The 22,998-nt window shown below is 40.9% G+C and overlaps 1 protein-coding gene across 1 annotated transcript in view; it reads left to right on the top strand.

The window, feature by feature from the left end:
- The window catches only part of LOC116334098 (receptor-type tyrosine-protein phosphatase gamma-like), a 419,810-nt gene extending 400,866 nt beyond the window's left edge, over nucleotides 1–18,944 (top strand). Inside the window, exon 13 of the mRNA XM_039612323.1 lies at nucleotides 18,107–18,944. Coding sequence (XP_039468257.1) covers nucleotides 18,107–18,141 — 35 coding nt within the window. The 3' untranslated portion in view covers nucleotides 18,142–18,944. The remainder of the gene's footprint in view (nucleotides 1–18,106) is intronic.
- The last annotated feature ends 4,054 nt before the right edge of the window (nucleotides 18,945–22,998 follow it).

Here is a 22,998-nt window from a genome sequence, read left to right as displayed (position 1 = left end):
TGATACTAGCAATTAATATTAAATAAATTCTAACAACAGCTGATCAAGCTTAAACGTGCTGCTGGTTTCCTCTTTCTGGCGCAAAGTGGGCGATAAATAAACAAGAGAGAAAAGCCGATCAGCTGATCATTGATCAGTGTCGTGATTGAAGTAGAAACGGGAGAGAATGAGAGAAGAAGAGGCAGCTGTGCAGCTTCAGCTTTGTGTCTTTTTCATTGTAGCTGAAGTCCAGGACAAACTGTGTTCCTTTTCACCTCAGTACGAAACGCGTAATATTTTCTCTGAATACCAGACGATTCTGTTTTTTAGGGGACGGTTGGCAACTCTAATAATTAACCGTATGAACAGAATAAAGTTCAACATCAGTAACATAGCACCCACCCAGCTGTATAGAAACTCCGTCATGCTAGCTAGCACGCAGTACGAAAATGTCAGCATACCGAAAATAAACTCCACCTAAACTTGGTTTATATCTGACTTAGATAGACTGCAGGTCATAACTTCTTACCTGAAGTTCAGTTCACCTGACACTCGGACCGGCGGCCGCTTCGGGTCTCTCCTCTTGCCTCCCTTTTCCTTCATCCACCTGCTGTAAGATTAAGGTCAACTATATATGTATTTAGAAGTAGAGGCTTTAAAACCAAGTTACCGCTGAAAGTACAAACATCGCTAATGTCACATAACTTTGCCGACATGTGGCCAACAGTAATGTTTTAATGTTCTTAAACATTTGCACATAAATAAGTGACATAATATTCAGAAGAAAACGAGAGTAATAGAATAAACAACATCACAATGATATATGGGAATATGACAGTAAATACTAAATATTAAACATTATTGTGCAGCACGTAAGATCGACAGCGCACAGTGTGCTTTGAGGTAGGAGCCAAAAAGGGTGTAGTTTGTGCGTGTGACCACCCGTGTGTACACCTGTGAACATGGACGCAATTGTTTTTTAAAAGGTTCCTTCATGTAATGATCTGCTAGAGGGTGTGGGGGGCCACAGCCCCGTCCTCCAGGGCATGAAGCAGGTATGGAGGAGATCAAAACTCCAGACATCCAGAGGCGCCCAGAACACAAGAGACCAAGGAAGACCAACAGAGGGGCAGCTGCGCCACTATCCCAGAAAGAGCTGAGGAGAGTCCCAGATGAGGGGTCACTCAGCAGCCGTGGAGCAGAAGCCAGGGGGGGTTGCAGTGACGTGCCCGTGAGCTCTGCCGGCAGCCAGCTGTGCCTGAGTGACCGAGCCCCAGGCCGAGAGGCCGAGGGCACCCCACCTCCGAAGTGGCCCGAGCGAGCCCCAGGCTCCAGGCCCCGATAAGCAGCTGCCAAGGAGTGAGCCGGTGTGTACCTGGGCGCCCATCCCCGGACACAAAGAACCACCAACGCACCGATGTCTGAGGGCGTCCGCCACCGGCAGGGGAAGTGGTGGGGGGAGATAGGCCTCCAAACCTTGGAGGGCCTGAGATGTCCCCAGAGAGGTGGCGTCTGATACCCAACCTGACATATAGACACCGACATACAGGCACACACAGATACAAACATCCATTCCCACCCTCATGCTCTCATATGCAATTACTCCATACTCAACCAACGTGGAGACAGACATAAAGAGACGCTGTACACGCAATCACACTCCCCAAGCGTACTCTAAGAACCGGGTCTGGGTGCAGTTTCCCCCTCCAGGGGGAAACTGCACCCAGACCCAGGTGGTGTTACCCTTTTCCCTGCGGTGGGGAGAAGCAGACCGCCCCGACTCCGCAGCAGCAGGGAGGCCCCGCACTCCAGACCCCAGTCGGACGGCCAACTCCTCCTCCTAGCCCCCCCGCTCCAGCAGGCCGCAGAGAACGGGGGTGTGAGAAGACTCCAAACCTCCCTCCACCCACTCATATGTAGTGTTGATGTATGTGTGTTCTAAGGTGCATTTAAAACCCAGGAGGGCATGGAGCTACCTGCCAGAGAGCAGCAGGTAAGCGCATAGCCCCTCCTGATAGCCCTCAATGTCTATGTGTATTTAAAATTGAGAGGTGGGCAACGGCCGCCAGGGGTGAGGTGTACACCCTGATGGTAATTTGGAATCCGTGTAGCGTGCCCACCCCAAGATCCTATATGTATGTGTAATGAGAGTGTGAGTAATGTGAATGTCTAAGTTGTGGGATAAAATTGAGGCAGAGGCAGCCAGAAGGGGACAGAGGGGGGATGCCTCCTCTGCACCCTGGTGACACACCCCTACCCCAAGGCCCTGCATGTGTGGGATTGTGGTGGAGCGGGAAGAGGGAGGCAGCTGGAGATGGGGAGGGAAGGAAGGAGGGGCAGTGACCCCTCCTGGGGCCAGCTCCCCGCTGACCCCAGTAGGCACCCCCATACTCTGCAACCCGCCAGGAAAGGGGCCCAGGCCCATCCGGACCGGGGCCCAGTGCAGCAGCGCCGCCCGGCCCCACAGAGCCCGGGACAGCCCACCTGTCCCCACCACAGAGAAAACTGCACCCACCCCATCATCCACTCATCTTCCAGACTACACAAGACAATAGACGCCCAGGCTGAGATCTTCCTCCACCTCTCCTGTATCTCCCCCTCCTGCAGAGAGAGTTCCTGAAGAAAGGAGACCTCCTGCAAGATGTAAAAGCCTCCCCCACCAGTTGAAGAGCCCCCAGGTGGCTCGATGCACCGGCGGCACCCTGCGCCAGGGCTGGGCCCCCATACACCCACCCGCCCACAACCCCGGCAACACACCAACCAGGACCCAAGCCCCCGAGGCCTGGCCAGAGCCCCAGCCCAGAGACGGAGCGCCCCCAGAACCTCACGCCCGTCCCGGACCCACCCAGGGGAAGCCAGGCTACCAGGTCAGTAACTCATGTCCATCAGGACAGACCCTCCCCTAGCCCCGCTGCACGCAGCTACGAGGAAACCGTCACCTAAGAGCCAACAGAGCCCCTAATTGGCCATGACCGCTACCCCGGGTTGAGCCCCCAAGGAAGATGCTCCTGGGAACCCCCGACGCCCCTAAGCCTGTCCCTACCCCCACACCAATCACAACAGTGAAGGTGGGACCAAACTATGACCCCCCACCCCCACTAGGTGATGGAGCTGATCAAAGGAGCCCAGAGCAATTGATCTGATGTGGCCTTTTTGGCCTTTTTGATAATGTTGTACAAAGTTGTACTAAACAAGGACTGACTGTATGTGTGTGCACTGTAAAAAAAAAAATTGTTGTGAAAACTTAAAAACTCAAGGCAACCCACTGCATTTATGTTTTTTAGGTTCTGATGGATAACTTATAATTTCAAGTTTAGGAGAAAAGTTTCTTCAACTAATGTTTTTGTGTTTACAAAATTAATAACTGCTTTTTCTTAACTCATATTTTATTGTTTTACCAATGTATTTCCTAAAGTTTACACAACATATTTTTTTAGTGTTGTCAATCAATTTCCTAAAGTTTAGAAAAAGTATCTTTTATAGTTTTCATGAGGTCCTCCCTGTAGTATTAATGAATGTTTGAACAAAATAAAGTTATTTGAAAATTAACATTGTGTAAACACAACTGCACCACTGACAATGTTGACTTTTGAGATCAGCCATTTTTAACATACTGACAACATTCAGCCACAAATAAAGTCCTTTTCCAAAAACAAAAAAACAGTCAAATTTTTGTAACAAATGTTACTCATCCAATTTTAAAGGTTTAGTATTGTCAGACAGAATATCAAACCTATCTTGATTGATAGTCACAGATTCAAAACATCAGATGGCAGGATGTGAACTCTTCTGTTGGTTTCCATACAGCAAACAACTTTCAAACAAATTTTTCCACCACTGGTTGTGTTTTAATAGTAATGGTATCAACACTCTAATTTCCTCTGAAGTTCAGTATCGCGCCACATTTGTTCTAAAACTAGTACAAATGTACCTAAAACCAGAGTACAAAAATTGTTTAAAACAGTTCAAGTTAGAATAAACCCTTTCAATATTTTATAAAAACTTGTTATACATGAAATCTGCAATCAGCTATGCAAGCTACATTAAGTAAAATTAGAACAGAAGAGATTGCTTCAGAATTTTCTGCACCTTACTGTTTTCTTAAAGCCAGAAACTAACTTTTTTGAGAGCAACTTACCACGAAACCCAAAAACTGTAAATCAAAACAAATTGTTGCATTCTGTTTTACACAAGTTGCATTTGAGTTGAACATGTTGTCAAATAGGTTAGACTTTGGTTAAGAGCTTGGTTTTGAACTTTCTTACCCTCTGGGAACAGGTAGATGTCAACTCCATAAAAATGTGTTGCACAGCTTCAAATGTGTACTTGAGTTCTTTGGGAAACTGTTGAGCCCATAAAGTAGGCCAAACAGGTAGGCAAAGGCAGTGGGAAGGTCTGGCAGATCATCAAGAATAATGTCCTCTTCCAAAAACAATGGCAGTATTGACCACTATGGACTGCGAGTTGGGTCCCACGTAGTCCTCCAGAACATTGAGGATGCCCACCGTAACACCTCGGGTTTCCCTCTCAACTGGATCTGTATCCTATGCAAAACTAACAACAGTACATATAAGTCTCTGTAAACCAAAACTGAAGACTGAGTAGATTTGCATACTCACCAGACATGTTAAGAACAAATATCGGTAACCCTTCCAAACTGATGGTTCGTCGATGCTGGACTATGTTTGAGACCTAAAACAAGGAAATCAAATAAGGCTAAAAATACAGCCTAAAGACATAAGATGTTAAAATTAGTTATTCCAGATAATTGCTCATGGTTTTGTCAGTTTTTTTAAAGTAATTTTGATGCACAACCAATGTAGCACACTTATTACTACATTTATAACAAAAAGTGGCATGAGTGGGATGAGAGTTGAACTGTCCGTCATGACCTGCCATCTGCCGAACACACAACGCTGCTTGTTAGCTTATAATCCCATTCAGGAGGACACACTTTTTGAAAACTAACAATTTTTAAATCAATTTAGTAAATATTTAATAAAATATCTTTCGTTACATTGGGAACTTATTTTTATATATTACCTGTTCATCAAACTTCTGCAACAGGGAATCCATGTCATTGCGGAAAGCAGCTTTTCTAATTCGATACAGATTAATCAGCAGAAGTGAGTAAGTGTCGAGGGCAGTCATGAAGGTACCCATGAGATCCTTGGTGGTAATGCGTGAGAATTCCGCACAAATCTACGAAGCAACAAAAAATATAGAAGAAAACTTTTGAAGGTAAATTATATAAGAATGACATTGTTTTCAAATTTGGTTAAAACAGCCTAATTTCAAAACATTTAGTTAGTCTTGGTTGATCTATTGGTCAGGTCTCAATTGGATTTTTTTTTTCTTTTAGTGGTAGTGGTGGTGCAAATTCTAATTGACGCATTTTTTAAAAAAAGAAACAAGAAAAATCTGATCAGCGGATTTTACATTAAGTCTATAGAATAACTAATCAAATGTTGATAAGACAAAATAATGGTTTCAATTGTTACAGGATGCATTGTAGAAAAGAAATAAATCAATAAATTGTATTTTAAATTCATTGCGAAAATTTCATTAATTTTATAGTTATGTAAGAATGAAGTAAGAATAACATCCTGTGGTCAAATTTGGTTACTGCAGCCCACTTTCAAAACACGCAAGTGACTTTCTCAATCCTGTTCTGTGAGTTTCATGGCTGTTGCCTGCTAAGGGTCAGCACCAAAAGATTCTAGATGCCTAGTGAAGACAAGTCATACACAGTAAGTTGATAAGTAAATAGATTTCACTTCAATAGAGTTGTTGGTAATACCAAAATTAGCTTCATACTTTTAGAGCCAACTATTTTTTTATATTTTACCATTAGCATTGTTAGCTGAACGGCAGCCTTCAACCTTTTCTACAAGATATTGGAGTGATACAAACAGATGCTTCTCAAGGGCACAAGAAATGGAGCTCACGTTCATTTACTCATAACTCGTAACTGACTCGTAACATTGGGATTAAAATTTCTTTCTAACGACTCCAAATGCCTTGAAACTTGTCTGGGTGAGTAAATGAACGTTTTCCATTCTAGAAATAAGACCACATTGTAAAAAACAGAAGTTTTCCTTTAAATATTTAAGAGATTATCTTACCTGTTCTTTCAAGAAGAGAGCTGGCCATCTGAGCTGCATTTCCTTGACCAAGGGCTGCATCTCCACAACTTCTTTCCTCCTGAGAGAGAATGTGATGTCCATCTTTTGGGTGATGAGTGCCATGTTCTTATCCCTCTTCTTCATTCCATCTTCCAAAATGCATCTTTCATTTTCAAGAGACTCATCATTGTAGTTTTCTGGGGTATCAGGAACAAAGTTGACTTTACCTCGCTTTGGTTTCTTTAAGGAAAATCTATTTGATCCACTGTCATCTTCTTCCCCTCTTCTTTTTCGATTGACTGCAACTTCACTACACCCAGCTTGATTTAGCTTGGAACGGTAGTTGCCAATCTTGAACTTAATGATTGTTGCCCAACCATCATACCCTGTGCCATTGCTGGGCTCTTTGAGGCAGGGATGTTTGGAAACTAGCTGCTGGGCAACAGATGTTATTTCATTCTTGTCAGGGTAGGCTTTGATTGCAAACATTTCTTGTGCCAGCTTGTCTAGATTTTCCATCTTGATGTCTCTTGTTACACTTAAATTTGCCCCTGCTTTCTCATATACCTCATTGCCCTTGCGAAGTTTTAACTCTACACCATAGGAAAAGGTTGGGATAGGAAATGGATTTGGCCACTGTGAAGTGCTACGCATGTAGGTCTGGGTGTATGAGGATGGGCTAAAAGAAGATTCTGAAATCATACTGGCTGTATCAAGGGATGAGATGGAGCTATGACCAGATGGAGTCTGTGCTGGCGAGGCTGATGCATTTTCCTCCCAAATGAGGTGCAACACTGCCCGTCCAGCAGGTAGCTCATTAATATCCATCAGGTTGCAAAGTGCGTTCCCAAAATCTGGGTCTTCATATTGTATTGCAAAGTCACCTTCAAGTCCAAGCTTTGCTTGTAGTTCATCTTGAAGCTGCTTCACAGATTCTGGAACAGTGGACAGTTGGATTTTTCTGATAAGTTTTGGACTGATGTGGACTCGCAGTAACAGGGCCTGTGAAGACAAACCAAAAAAGGGCACAATTCTAAATAACTGTCAAATTCAAAGTAATCAACTGAAAACTATTTAAGAATAATACATACCATTACTTTCAATGAAGGAGGCACATAACAGGTGTCACCTTCATTTGTCCAGCTACGCACTATTCAGCTAAAGGGTGGTAATCCTTCAAATCTTCTGGGTCAAGTATTTCCAGATCTTTGTAGCTGCTGTCAAGCCGATATGATCTGTAACGTTCCATAAACCAAGAGGAGAGCTTTGTAGCAACAAATGACACTTTCCCAGAGTCTACCAAAATGTTCAATATCTTGTAGAATTCAGGCAGTCCACTCAGTTGTCCTGATGAAATGATCATGCCTTCAACATACTGGGGCCCATACAGATAAACACATTTAGCAAATAACACAGTTTTTAACTGTGGATATTACGGTTTCAAGCACTTCTGAAGATTTTCATTCAAGAAACAGATGTCAACTGTGTGTGTCAACAGATTTGGTTTAAAAAGACTGTGACCATCTAAGAAGTATGCCATCATTTGTTGATGCTTTGAAGAAAGTGTTAGTAGTATATTCTTAAAGCACTGATCATCATGCACAGTTTTCTTGAAAAAGTTGTGCTTAGATTCAAATCGAATAGTCCACAAATCAACTAAGGGACCAAAACAACACACAAGATGACTATAATGTTCAATATAGTGGTGGTTTGGCTTCAAATTAAAATCAGGAAAAGTCTCTATGAGTAGTTGTCGATGATCCAATATTTTGGTGTCCAAGCACGACAATATTTCTTCTGATAGAGTTGTCGAGACAACAATCTCAACAAGCTCCTTAAGGTCCATCAATATTTCCCATGATGGCTCATGTTCTGGTATACGGGTCCCAATGATAAAACGCAGCAAACGCAAAAGTGTCCAGTTTTCATGTCCATTGCCACTCACTCTTCCTGTTCCAAAACTGGCTTTTGTAATTTGTTGTGGCTTGTTGAGCTTATCAGAGAATTTATATGGAAATGATTTTATATGTTTGTTTAGTCCTTCAAATTTAATAAAACCCTTTCTGATTAAATCTTGAAGACACAAACACAATTCCACAGGGACAACACCTTCAAAGAAATCATGTAATATATCTGGAGGAAATCCAGTGACTGGATGAAAATAGGACAACGCACTTGAGGCACAGGAACCTTTGACACCACACACAGTTTGTCTTTCACCATCCTCAAGCTCTTCTAGAAAAATGTTATGCTGTTCCACAGTTCTTAATAGAAAATTCTGTAGGATCAAGAGTTGCAATCTGATGTTTATCAATACTACAAAATCGACAAAACTTGTGCAAGTATCTTGCAATCCTAAAAGCTTGTTGTCTTTGAAATACTGCCCATCTCTAAATGATCTGTAATGACCTTCACTAATTTCTTTATCAGATGCTAACTTTTCAAAGAAACTTTTCTCTTTCAATACGTTCTCCAAGACCTGGTTTACTGAGACTTAAACAAATGTATTTCTAGTTCTCGCTTTGTAGGTGTACTCTGTAGGCTCTGAAAATTATTCTTGAAATAAATATTTCTCTTGTAATCAGTAGATAATGCACCTTTTGGTGCTGTTGAGATAATTAATGGGTTGGTTTTGAAAAGTGCATCATTTATATTTTTAATTACATCATCATCTGCCTCATTGTTCTGTTCAGCAAGCACCTCTTTGATCCTTTGAAATGAATGAACCTGGGAAAATTTTAAAATGTCACTAATTTCCTCAGTAATTCCCTGCAAAGCACTTTTAGAAACATGTAACAATGTTTGCATGCATAGAAAAAGTCTAGCTATTTTATGTTCAAGACATTGGTAATCTACAAAGTCATTGTCCTCTTTATCACTTGATGCTACACCTGAACTAGTGATGTTCGATTTGTGAACGAATCGTTCAATACTCGAGATTCACTTTACTGACTCGTGAATCATGATTCACAAGCGCAACTGACTCACTGACTCATCCCTGTTGCTGTTAGCAAGCTAATTCCATTAGTAGAAATATATCTAGCTTATAATTAAAATTGTGGGGAAAAAAACAACATCCAGTATCTTAACAAAAACATTTCTGCTCTGAACTGGAAGAAAAAACCCTGAGTAGAAGCTCACATCAAGACAATAGCTCCTCAGTTCACAGTAGCATCGCTCAGCTAGCATGCTAACAGCACATTTGAGTTACTCACCCCCTCCCTTGCTGTGCTGAATCATAGCATAAACGAATCACTCAGAACTCACTAACCCCCTCCCTCCTGGATCACAGCTCAAACGAGTTGAACGAATCACTGACTCGCTCACCCCCTCCCTCCTGGCTCACAGCTTCTTCTTCTTGGTTGGCAACCAATGTTAAGGCGCTTTACCGCCCCCTGGCTCACAGCTCAGTGGACATTTAGATGAGATATATTTGACACATTTAAGGAAAATACCAATAAAATAAAATAAAAATAAATACATGTTCCCTTTAGAATTTTTTTTGCTCTTTTTTGCTCTAAAAAAATAGTTGTTTTCTTTCACAATCATTCATCTTAGTAGTAGGATTTACATTAAAAGAGAAACAAATTAAGTTTGAATGAAAATATACATTTTTGCACTCTCTGGTCAACTGACTCAGTGACTCAAATGACTCAAGAAACCCGATTCACTTTGGTGAGTGACTCATTAAAACTCGATTCAGTAAAAAGAATCAAATTTACCATCACTAACCTGAACCACTTGGTAATGTCTCTGGCTCCTGAGAGGTATTTAAGGATTGGTCAGGGGAGTTACTTTCACTAGGACATGTATTTGCATGAGAAATCAGTCTAATACAGTTTTTTTTATATCTTTTCAGTTTTTGTGCTTTCTGCTTGTGTGTGACATAAAGGTTGATAAATTGTTGGTAGCATAGTCACATTTTTGGAAAGGACAGGATACAGTCTCATGGTTTTTTAAGTGCCTTAAAAGATGTGAAATAAATGTATGCTGTGAGCAGTTTTCCTTAAATTCACAAAAATCACAAAAAAAATGTTGAGATCTCCTGCCTTTTCTTAGCCCTGTTGTGTGATCTGCTGAGGTGAGACTTCAGTGCCCCTCGTGTCCTAAACGAACAGACGCAGTCACTGTAAACACAGGGCAAATGAAATCCTCTTCTATGTCATAGCTGGTGATGCCTTAAGAGTACTTCTTGGCTTGAACAGACAAAAGAGCAGAACTGGCACTGCATACAAAAACTTTAATGAGAAGAGAGGAGAGGACAGTGTCAACTAGTCAAAAGAAACCTGAATTAATCTCAAATTACAAAGTTACATTACCTGATTGTGTGTTTGGGGGCGGGGGGAGGCGTTCCCGTTCTGATTCCTCTCCTTCCCAACTCTCCATCAGTCCCTCACAAATCAGGACAAGCAAGCAGTGGTCTGGAGTTGGCTTTTAATTCTCTAAACTAATAAATAAAAATAGCAATTAGTTTTAAAATAAAACACCAGCTTTCTGACATTGCTTAAGATTTTTTTTTCTCCTGTCCTAATTGTTTTGGCTCACTAAAGTGAGCTGATTTTGCCTTGTAAAATGCCATGTAAAACAGTATAAAACAAATAATTTACAAAACATACATTACATCAAATGTTTAATTTATTTATTATTAACAAATTGTATTCTACATGGAATGCACTAACAGTGAACTGGGATGTATTATGTCTGCCTGGGACAATTTTGTGTGAGTGGTTTTACAACTTAGAATGACAAACATTGGATTGAGAGTATGAGTGGGATAAAACTCCTGAAGCATTTGTTGTCCACAACAGAAAACGACTGGAAATCTAGTGCATATATTTTTTACTTGCTTTTCGCTTTTAAAATGTATCTTTTCACTGATCACTTGTTCATCTATTTTGTTCTATCAAGATGGCGCCGAGTATGGCAGCCTCGTCGCGAGCTCCCCCAAGCAACAGCTGTTTTTTGTGTTTAATTTTACTTTTCCTTTGTTTTTTCACGAGTAGCACATGTCTCCTTGTGTACGACCGACAAACTTTACTGGACATAAAAGACGGACTTTCTCATCACTTTCCGGAGTTCAAGTTTTGCAACACGGACCCTCCGTTTGCAGACCCCCCATTCATCTCACCTGAGACGCCTTTGTTCTCTGGCCCTGGAGGCCGCAAACGCCGACACAGAGGGAGAAGATCTGGCATTCTGGTTCGCCTGAGACGGCGCACTAACAGACCACCGCTACCCAGTTTATTACTGGCTAATGTGCAGTCTCTGGAGAACAAACTGTGCGAGCTTCGGGCACGGATCTCATTCCAGCGAGAGATGCGGGACTGCTGCGTGATCTGCCTCACAGAAACCTGGCTATCGGACAAGGTACTGGACTCCGCAATACAACTACCAGGGTTCTCTGTGCACCGCACGGACAGGTCACAGGATCTTACTGGGAAAAGCAGAGGCGGTGGTGTGTGTTTCATGATCAACAACAGCTGGTGTGATTATGCGAACATGCACCCGGTCAAATCCTTCTGCTCACCGGACCTGGAGTACCTGATGATTAAGTGCCGGCCATTCTGGCTACCGAGGGAATTTACAGCAGTGATTATTACGGCTGTTTACATTCCCCCACAAGCCGACACTGACCGAGCACTCAGGGAACTGTACAGCGCGATCAGCAGTGAGGAAACCGCACATCCAGAGGCGGCGTTTATCACGACCGGGGACTTTAACAAAGGAAACCTGAAGAAAGTTTCACCAAAACTCCATCAACACATCCATTTCAACACTCGTGGAGACCGGCTACTTGATCACTGCTACACCCCTTTCCGAGATGCGTACAAAGCCCTCCCCCGCGCTCCATTCGGCCAATCAGATCACCGCTCCATCCTGCTCCTGCCCGCCTACAGGCAGAAGCTGAAACAGGAAGCCCCAACCCTGAGGGCGGTGTACCGGTGGTCGGACCAATCGGAGTCTACGCTGCGGGACTGTTTTGATCACGCGGACTGGGAAATGTTTCACGTGGCTGGTAATGACATTGATGAGTACACGGACTCAGTCTGCGGATTTATCAGGAAATGCGTGGAAGATGTCGTCCCATCCAGAACAGTTAAATCCTTCCCAAATCAAAAACCCTGGATTAACAGAGATGTTCGCACGGCACTGGCGGCACGGAGCACCGCTTTTGCCTCCGCGAACACATCGGACTACAAACACGCACATTACCAACTCCGGAAGACGATCAAAGCAGCCAAACGTGAGTACAGGGACAGGGTGGAGCAACAGTTTGACAACCCTCGGAGTATGTGGCAGGGACTAAACCCGATCGCAGACTTTAGAGGGAAAACCAGCACACCGCAGACCACGGCCTCTCTGTGTGAGGATCTAAACGTATTCTACGCTAGATTCGACACAGCGAACATCATGAGACCGGACAGTGTGCGCACCCCGGATGACGTCAGTGCGCACACTGTGTCTGAGGAGGATGTGCGGAAGTGCTTCAGGAAGGTGAACGCGCGCAAAGCTACTGGTCCGGACGGGATTCCCGGCTGCGTCCTCAAGTCATGCGCGGCTCAGCTGGCTGGAGTGTTTACACAAATCTTCAACCTTTCCCTCTCTCTGTCTGTAGTCCCAGCCTGCTTCAAAATGGCCACCATCGTCCCTGTACCCAAATCCTCCACCATCTCCTCATTGAATGACTGGCGACCTGTAGCCCTGACCCCCATCGTGAGCAAATGCTTTGAGAAGCTGGTCAGGGACTTCGTTTGCTCTACGCTACCCAACTCACTGGACCCTCTACAATTCGCATACCGCCACAACAGGTCCACTGATGATGCCATAGCCCTGACACTACATACTGCCCTGTCACACCTGGAGAATGCTGTTTGTAGATTACAGCTCAGCATTCAACACCATCGTTCCCTCGAAGCTGGACAGGAAACTGCAGGATCTAGGACTGAGCAGCTCCCTCTGCAGCTGGATCCTTAACTTCCTGACTGACAGACGCCAAGTAGTCAGGCTGGGCAGCATCAAGGACTCCAGTCACCCCAGTCATAAACTCTTCAGACTACTTCCATCAGGAAGGAGGTTCTGCAGCATCCGGTCCCGAACCAGCAGACTGAGAGACAGCTTTTTCCATCAGGCCATCAGACTGCTGAACACTTCATAGACACCTCACCCACATTCAACAACATTATGCACTCCACACTGTATATAAATGCCACTTGTTTTGCACGTCTCAACTACCAACCTCTGTATATTTTATATATTTTATTTTATTGTTTCATCTATTTAATTTGTAAAATATGTATACACACACACACACGTAAAAAAACAAAAAAACAAAAACATATTTAGTATACACATCCAGTAATGCATACACTCTTATATTGTACATATATTTATAACACTCAGATTTAGCCATTCTTATATTTTGCTTGTTTTACGTTATTGTATTTTTGCACAACTCTGTTGCTTGTGAACCTCGCACACAAGTATTTCACTCGCATGTACTGTACAAGTGTACCTGCACATGTGACGTGACAATAAAAGTGATTTGATTTGATTTGACTTGTTCCAGCTTCATTACTGGATGCATAGTTCTAATGCATCTGTTTTTTAAGTTATTTAAAGTCTGTTTGATATGACTCTTGCAGACTCTAGTCTGCCTTCGTATTTAAAATACCCCCATATTTACTGCTCTGCTGCTCGTGCTCTGTAGCTGCTTCTCTGATCTTCCTCTCCCTCCTGTTTGTGTGTTTGGTGGAGCTCGCTGGCCGTGAGGACTCCACCACCCTGTTCACACAGAAAGTAAACCACATATTTTATTGGCTAAATGTGATTTGAACAAATTAAACAATATGGCAGCGGGCGCCCTCGAAATTTATTTTTTTTTAAAAAGCGGCGGGTGGTTGCCGCCGTTGGTCATCAGCCATGAGCGAGCCAGCCTATTTTGTGGGTTTTTTTTCGTTCGGTGGTATGGCGGCCACAGCCTGCACTTCATGAAATGCATATAGGGGGTGTCGTGGAGGCTTGTCAGACATGAGCGCACCTGTTTGGTAGGGATGTTTGTCGGATTTTCAATGTTTTGTGACATGGCGATTTTTATACCAAAACTTTAAAGCGCTATTTTATGATGGAAAACATTCAAGTTACTCACGAAAGCATTCAAGCAGCACGATTGAGTAAAACAGTCTAGGGGGAATTTTAAGTGATGTAGTAAACACATACCCAGAAGCCACAAGGCTTCTTAGCCTAGAAAGTAATGCCTTGCTAAGTTTCGGAAAAATATTAAGAACTTCAGTTGTGATATTTCTAAAAGACAAATTGAGACTGTTCAAACATATATTGCATGATATAATAGAAGAAACATTACTTGCCTTAAGAAAGTTGAGATGAACGACCTTTGTAAAAAGCCTCGTGTTCGCATTAAGGCAGACGGCCAGGTGGCTTTCAGTCCTTGCAAAAGTGCAAAGTAGACCCCGTAGTATTCAAAAATATGAGATGCGCATGCGTGCTCAGGCACAGAAAGGCGCCAGCAGCTTCAACTCATGTAAAACTTGAATTCATTCATTTTGCCAGCAATAAATTTTATCTGAGACCAACTTTTGCTCCAAAACGTTAAAGGATTAGTTGAAACCCTTAATGTATTTGAGTTTATGGGGCAACTCAACTTTTATTGTTGAATTGTGAAAGAAATGACTGTAAGCTCAGCAATTGCAAGTTTGATTTTTTACGGTGTGTGTGAACTGTGTCAGCTGGTAAGCTGTGTGCCCTCACAACCCTGTCTCAGCTGCTCAAGTGCAATGGGGCCATCAAGGTCTATCAAGTACCCAAGATGATCAACCTCATGAGGCCAGAAGTCTTTACAGACATTGTGTGTCTAAAAAGTGTAATCCAAAATTTGTCCAAAAAATCAGAGCATGTAATTTGCATGCTGTTTATCTGCTACATACTTTTCATAAAGGTACATTTTCATTTCGAGCTACTGTGAGTCAGATTTCCAACATATCCTCATGCACTGTTTAATGGTATTTCCCTCAGATCTCTGTTAGGGCACCTCCATATAATTTTCTGAGATTTTCACAACCAGTCATTTGAGTATAGTGATCTGTGGCTCAGTTCTTTTAAAGATACAACGGGGGAAATTTGATCCCATTTCTAAGTGTGCATTTGAATAAATCCCCACCAGTGTCACCAGTAAAATACCCCCACACCATCACACCTCTTCCTCCATGCTTAAAGGTGGGAATTATGCAGGTAGAAACCATCCTTTACTTTTTACCTTTTCTGCATCGCACAACGACAAGGCGGGTGGAACCAAAGATCTCAAATTTAGACTCACTAAAGCAGATATTTCTACTGGTCTATTGTCCATTCCTTGTTTTTCTTGGCCCAAACAAATCTCTTCTATAAAATTCTTCCATTTACCAAAGCAAGTCTTCCAGGTCCTGAGGCAGAACCACCACCATATTTTACTTGATATATGATATATGATATGATGATTCTTTTCTGAAGTGCTATATTACTTTCATGCCTTCCAAAAAGTTTAACTTCTGTCTTGTCAGGCCACAGAGTATTTTCCCAAAATCTTGGGAATCATCCAGATGTTTTCTGGCAAAACCAGATGAGACTTTTTGCTCAGCAGTGGTTTTTGTCTTGGAACTCGACCATGCGGGCTATTTTTTTCCCAGTCTCTTTCTTAGACCACAACATTTTACTGTCTTGCTTGCACCATCTTGCAGGCATTCGTGGTACTGCTTTGAAATGGTTTAGGTCTTATCTTTCTGACAAAACTTTTAGTGTTAACTTTTTAGGGTATGAGTCCTTCTCTGCCGCTTTTCAGTTTGGGTTCCCGCAGGGCTCAATTTTAGGGCCTCTGCTTCTTTCATTGTATTTACAGCCCCTGGGGACCATCCTCAGAAGGCATGGAATATCCGTCCACTGTCAGTTTTATCTGCCTCTGAAGCAAAAAGATGCCTTCGTTATTAAACCACTTCTAGAATGACTAGAAGACATTAAATCTTGGATGTCCCTAAACTTTTTAAGATGTAATTCGAGCAAAACTGAGGTGATTGTGTTTGGTCCTATCAGACCTTGTGAACCCTCCGCTATTGCCTTGGGACCCGTGGCACAGTGGTTCAAACCTGTTTTTACAAACCTGGGTTTTAAGATGGACGGTGATTTTAAATTGGACACTCAAATTAGGGCTACTGACAGGTCCAGTTTTTATCATTTAAGGCGCTTGGCAAAGGTAAGACCTATTTTATGCAGGCTGCATTTTGAAACACTAATCCATGCTTTTATTTCATCTCGTTTGGATTACTGTAATGAATTGTATTTTGGAGTTAGTCAGCGTCTTCTCTCTCGTCTGCAGCTGGTCCAAAATGCTGCTGCAAGACTTTTAACCAGAACTCGTAAAAGAGAGCACATAACTCCCATCCTCACTTCACTCCATTGGCTGCCTGTATATCTTAGAGTTCATTTTAAAATTCTAATGTTTGTTTTTAAATGTTTAAACGGTCTTGCCCCAACTTACCTCTCTGAGCTTCTTCATCCTTACTCACTCCCCAGGTCTCTCAGGTCAGCTGACCAGCTGCTCCTGGAGGTACCCAGGTCCAAGAGGAAGCTCAGAGGGGACAGGGCCTTTTCTATTGTTGCTCCTAATCTGTTGGATTAATGTGCCCCAGCACATTAGAGAGGCCCCTTCATTGTCCAATTTTAAAACACATCTTAAAACCCATTTTTACTCCTTGGCATATGACACAGTCTGACCCTTTTAAAACAATAGTTTTAATCTATTGTGCTCATTTTATTGTTTTAAATTTAAGTCTAATTGTCATTTTATACTATTTTATTTTTTGCTATTTGTGCTCATTTTATTATTTTATTATGTCATTTTAATTATCATCTTAATTTTTTTTAATTTTTATCTTTATTTTATTTTATTTTTTTTTATTTTATTTTTTTTAACTTATTCAGTGTATCATTTCTGGCATGTCAACAGTTGTGTTCAACTCTGAGTTGTTCTGAAAGTGCTATATAAATAAATTGCTTGCTTGCTTATGGTGGAGTCATGAACACTGACCTTAACTGAGGCAAGTGAGGCCTGGAGTGCTTTGGATGTTGTTCTGGGGTATTTTGTGACCTCTTGGATGAGTCATCGCTAGGTCTTGGGTTAATTTCGGTTGGCCGACCAATTGTGGGAAAATACACAACTGTTTAATTTTTTTTTTTTGCCATTTGTGGATAGTAGCTCTCACTGTGGTTTTCTGGAGTCCCGCAGCTTTAGAAATTGCTTTAGACCTTTCCAGACTGAGAGATCTCACACTTACTTTGTTTGTCATTTGATTCTTAATGTCCTTGGTTGATGTTGCATGATGCTTTTGAGGATCTTTTGGTCTACTCTACTTTGTCAGCCAGGTCCTATTTAAATGATTTCTTGATTGAGAACAGCTGTGGTTGTAATCAGGCCTGGGTGTGGCTAGAGAAATTGATCTCAGCTTTCAAAAGATGTGATACATCACAGTTAATTTGTTTTTAGAACAGGATGACTGACCAGCAAATCAGTGGCATGCAGACTAATGACATTACATTTTAGCACTTGCTTAGCTAGTTTTGGAATCCCAGCTGAACTGGCATTATTTCATCACCTGGTAGAAAACCCTGAAAACATGGCAAACTGCAGTGAGTCGATCCGAGTCAGTACTCAGTACAACCCCTAAAAAGGGGTTCAAGTAACAAAACCTAAAAATTCAGCAATGTATTGGCCAGTGTATGTATTTCTTATCTAGTTTAAGGAATATACATATATCACAAGTATCATTCTGTTTTCAACTTAGTTTTTATTCATATGTTGCATTACTTGTTATCTTTCAGAACACATGCCAGCTGCCTCTATACCAGGCTTTAGTGACATGACCTGGTCTAGTGCAGCAAAATAATGTCATATTATTATTAATATTGTCTTCTTCCCTTTTTTTTTGTCTGTCTCTGTCTGTCTGTTTCCTTCCCAGGACCAGTACCAGTTCCTATACAGGACTATCCTTAGGCCCATCAGTGTCAAGGTGAATCATTTTGGTCTTCTGGCCAGAGATGTTAATAAGACAATACTAACTATGGGAGACAGGTCAGAGAGTATGAGCTGTTGGTCTGAAACAGGCTGTTCAGAACAAGGAGCTCTGCTGAACATGTCCCGTGGATCCAAAAAACCTGTGTTGTTCCTGAGCCCATAAAAGAAGCACCTATCTTTGAAAAACGTCAAGGACCTATCATGGACAGGACTTTCCAATGCCTTTTTCGTCAGACTCTTGGTTAAAATCAAAAACCTGATTACTTTTTTACACGGATATAAAGTTTTGATATTTATTTTTTTTCACCAATTTATGTCTTATTGTTCTCCTACTGAAGGGTTTACACCTGTTTTTAAGTTTCACGACAGTGTCAGTGGGCAGCGAGAAACACTTTTTGTCTTTTCTTTTTTGCAATATTCAGTGTCAGTGTTACTGCCTACATATACTAAAGCCGACTCACTTGGAATTTCCTCATTCAAACTGGGACTTTTTTTGGTGACATTTCAGGGCTTGGACATGTTAAGCCAAATGCTTCTGTGAAGGACATCACAAGTTTTCTGTCTCTATAACAAGATGTCTGACTTCTGCTCAGCGTGACCTCCTTCACCGTGCTCACACATCATGTTACTATTCATTAATCACAAGATTAATGAAACAAAGCTCATGGAAGGATACCTACAAATAAGTATTTATTTAAACTGATTTATTTATTGTTTCCATTGTTTTGTTGTTACACCATTATTCACATCCAAATTAGGATACCTATGTGGTGTAACCACTGCTACTGTGAACTTTTATGGTTAATTCTTTGTATAATTCATAATATGATTTTTTTAATATATGGGAGTACTGTATGTATACATATATAAATATATCCCTATGATAATTACTTTGTGATTTTTGTACATGTCCTTTGTGGCCTCCTGAATCAGACTGATTTCCATCCTGTCCTATAGATTACTATTCTGCTACTCACAGCTGATTCAGCCAACTGGAAGTGGACTCCTTCAATCCCCTACATTTTTGTATGCTGCTACGTCATCTGAACTCTCTCTCTCTCTTACACACACACACACACACACACACACACACACAAATACTGACCACAACCACGTGATATTCCTCTGAAAGGATTTTTGTCTTCATCCTGACAGTCAAGCATCAGTTAAGAACACAAACACCTGTAGAACAGGTAGCGCACATGTACACCTGAAGTAGTTTGAAGCAGAATGATCTGCAGTTCATTCTGCCTGTTCTCATTCCCAATGCGTAACATACCGATGATTTGTCACGTCCCGACGCGTCTCATAGTAACACAAAACGTCACCTTCTGCATCTCTATGATGCGCAACGGATTGTTGATGGAATTCAATGAAATGACGCTCCCGGCGGTAACACATGTTCCAGCCGTGTATTCCAGCTCCAAACCTAATCTTAACCCTAACCTTAATCGTATTAGATTAGATTCATGATGAGAAAGTAAAATAAATGTACATGTCTAGATTCATTCCAAACGGTTCTCATGTTTCAGAAAGTGCAACAAATTGACGACTTGTCACATAGCGTCGGTACGTTACGTTTTGGGATGAGAACGTGTTGGTTCTCTCTGCAGTGGGCTCAATAACAGATCTATGCAATAGGTTCACTAATCCAAAACAGGCTTTTCAACAGTATGTAAAGTCTACACAGGCTTTAATACTCAATGCTCTTCTTTATCTATATGTTACTTTCTTTATGAAAAAAAGAACTGCTGCTTTACGTACCTTTTACCTTTTAGGTGCTTAACATATTTAATACTATACTACATATTTAAAACTAAACATCCTCATAGTCACCATATCTACATTTGTTTTTTGGAAACCTGAAAGCGGCACCTTTACTAAGACACATTTCACATTCTAACATTTCCTAAATACAATGAGGTTTTGACCTCGTGTTCTTATCTTTATTCTCCATAACAACAATCATACATTGGAACAGTTATGGCTAATGAGAGCTGTGTTGTCCATAAAGGCCACCAATTTTAAGCTGTTTCAAAAAAAAAAAAAAAATCAGAACAGAGGGCAAAACAAAACTGATGTGAGTTCTAATTTTAGCTTGTCAGATTTAGCGACACTAAAAGTTCAATGTCCTGATATTTGACTAAGATTTTGTTTATTTGTTTGAGATTTTTTGTTTTTCAAAATCTGGTATAACAAATTCAAAAGAAAATCAAGAAAAGAAGTTCTTCTTAAACCTCACACCACCAGATCACATAACATATTACATTTATTTATTCAGTATTTTCTTAAAATGAGCTAAAGACATACATTTTGTACATCTGTGTGTGCACCTATCAAGCACTCATGTACGCAGATTAATGAATAGATAACCTGACCATAAGTGTTGTTAACCATGGATGATTTGTACAACTAAAGATGTTTGTGTGTGTGTGTGTGTGTGTGTGTGTGTGTGTGTGTACAATAAAAGATTGTAGCTGTGCCAGAAGACGGACAATGCAGGGCCTTATCACTCATGTTCATTTTCTTTTAGCAGCAGCTTAAATGTGTTCAAAGTAAACACTCTGTTTTTAGCAAATTTAGTCAAGTTTAAAAATAAACAAACACCAGTGTAAAAATGAATTGTAAACTTAACCTCCAACTTTGACTTTCTTCTCTTTTCTTGTTGACATATTGATTCAGGCTTTCTAACCTGTCTGGCTTTCACTACAAAATTACAATATTCAATATAACAGAGAACAAAAAAGAATCCGCACACATCTCATCATCTCATCTCAGTGGATGCAGAGCTGAAACACCGGAACGAAAATGAATTAAATGTTCACAAACTGCAGAACTCTGAATTTCGTATTCATTGTATTTAGATGATGTTCAAAGCGCACCTGCTCTTCATCAGACAGTGAAATGCTAAGCAGTACCATCTTAAATTGCCTGTGAACAGTCACATGACCCACAACATCCAATCAAGAATGAGATCATATCTAGGACAAACAACTGATAAATGAAAAGATTTTAAATCTTACATATTGTCTAGAAACACAAAAATGGGAAAAAAATGCCTAAACAAAGGCACCACAAACCACACACACACAAACACAAAAATAATATCCCATGTAGTGTGTAACAGTGAAGATGGATGCAGATACTGGCACCTGCTCCTCTATTAAACACGATGTGTCAAAAATAATAAAACTATACAGACAATGAACAATATTAAAAGTCTTTAAAAGATCTTAGAGTGCCATCAGGTGTCTCCATCATCAAATGTAAGAAAGATGCAGTAAATATACTATGACCCTAAACTGACAATACATAAATCCATAAGAAATACACAGAAAAGCTGATCTTATATTACACTGAAATACAAGGAGTCATAGAAAAGGGTGAATGTCCACTTCTTCTTTTCAGGGCTTAAAGAGTAAAAAATCCAAAAGTTCACGCTGTAATAGTAGCATTGATGTCCTGTCCTCATGTTGGGAGCTGTACATGCTAAGTCCCAATATAACTACAATATAACTACACTCATATACTGAAAGTGGTTCAATTCGGTTCAATTCAATTTATATAGCTCTATATCATGACAACAATCGCCTCAAGACTCTTAATCTCATAAGGTAAAGAGCCATTAAGACTGTTATTAAAAATGTACAAACAAAATAACAAAAAAACAGAGCAGAGGTAATATTCCATGAACAAAACAAAATTCAGTTTAACCTGGTAAATTTATAAGCAAAAAAACTTGAATATTGTCATGCATGATTCATTAAGACCAAGTAATAATGTAGGGCTCTAACTTTATCTGATTTAGGCATACTCCTTGACATTTGGCATATTTGGCTGCATCCTGGATCCCTGTTCAAGATCTGTGCTTGCAGACAGAAGTTCTTTTAGTTTTATCCTCTGACTGAGGCCTTCTAGAACTAGCTTTATAGTGGTTTTGTGGCCTATAAGCAAAGAGCAGGCTCAGTTTTCCTGCTCTGGCTACAGTGCCCCCCGCCCCTCTGTGTCGCTGTCTCTCTCACACACACACTTATACTTTTCTTTAACATGAGGATGTTTTTTGATGATATCCTGTACCTCTTAGAAATAAACTCTTGTGATTTTGCTTTCTGAATGAATATGTGGAACTGTTTTTTCACACTGTGCAAAACAGATGACATGTTGAATGATGAAACAATAAGAGGAACACATGTACTTTTGTTTAAACAAAGACTCCTTCCCATGCAGAAACCTGTGTTCTGTTCTCTTGCTGACCCTTCCTAGTATGGCTTTGCTTTTACATCACTGCTGTGTACTGCAGTATTTCAGATGAAGAGATGCTTCAAAAGATATAAAAAACAGAAGCTCAACAACAATACTAAACATCAAGTACCAAAAAAACCCAATGTTTCTGGGTTGTCAGCTTTTTTTTTTTTTTTTTTTTTAAAGCATGGTCACCAGAAAAAAGACGATTTCTTTTTAAACTTTGTTTCCTGGAAATTCATTAATGGGAACAACCCTTTAATATTGATGGTGTTTTTCTGTTACTATCCGGTTGTTAGGGTTGTTGTACGTCACTAGCCGTGTCTGAGCCTAAACTCTGCTGCAGGTCCATATATCAAACGATCACTGTGGCATTACTGAGAGTTGAAAAACTGTCTAAAGTCTTTCATCTTTAATAAAATGATCAGTGTTCTTCTCTACCAGGTGTAACAATTGAGTTTAACATCCAGGCATCCATGAAAACGGAATTTATGACATTTAACGGAGTTAGAAATTAGCAGGAAGTTAGCTCGCTAGCTTCCATCTAAATACAATATAGCATGTCCTGACTGCAGGGGTTTAGAAACAAATTCA

Source organism: Oreochromis aureus, linkage group 5 (assembly GCF_013358895.1).
Source record: "Oreochromis aureus strain Israel breed Guangdong linkage group 5, ZZ_aureus, whole genome shotgun sequence".
In the NCBI taxonomy this organism is placed as follows: domain Eukaryota; kingdom Metazoa; phylum Chordata; class Actinopteri; order Cichliformes; family Cichlidae; genus Oreochromis; species Oreochromis aureus.
Note: the sequence above shows the minus strand (reverse complement) of the source record. Positions and strands in the feature narration are given on the sequence as shown.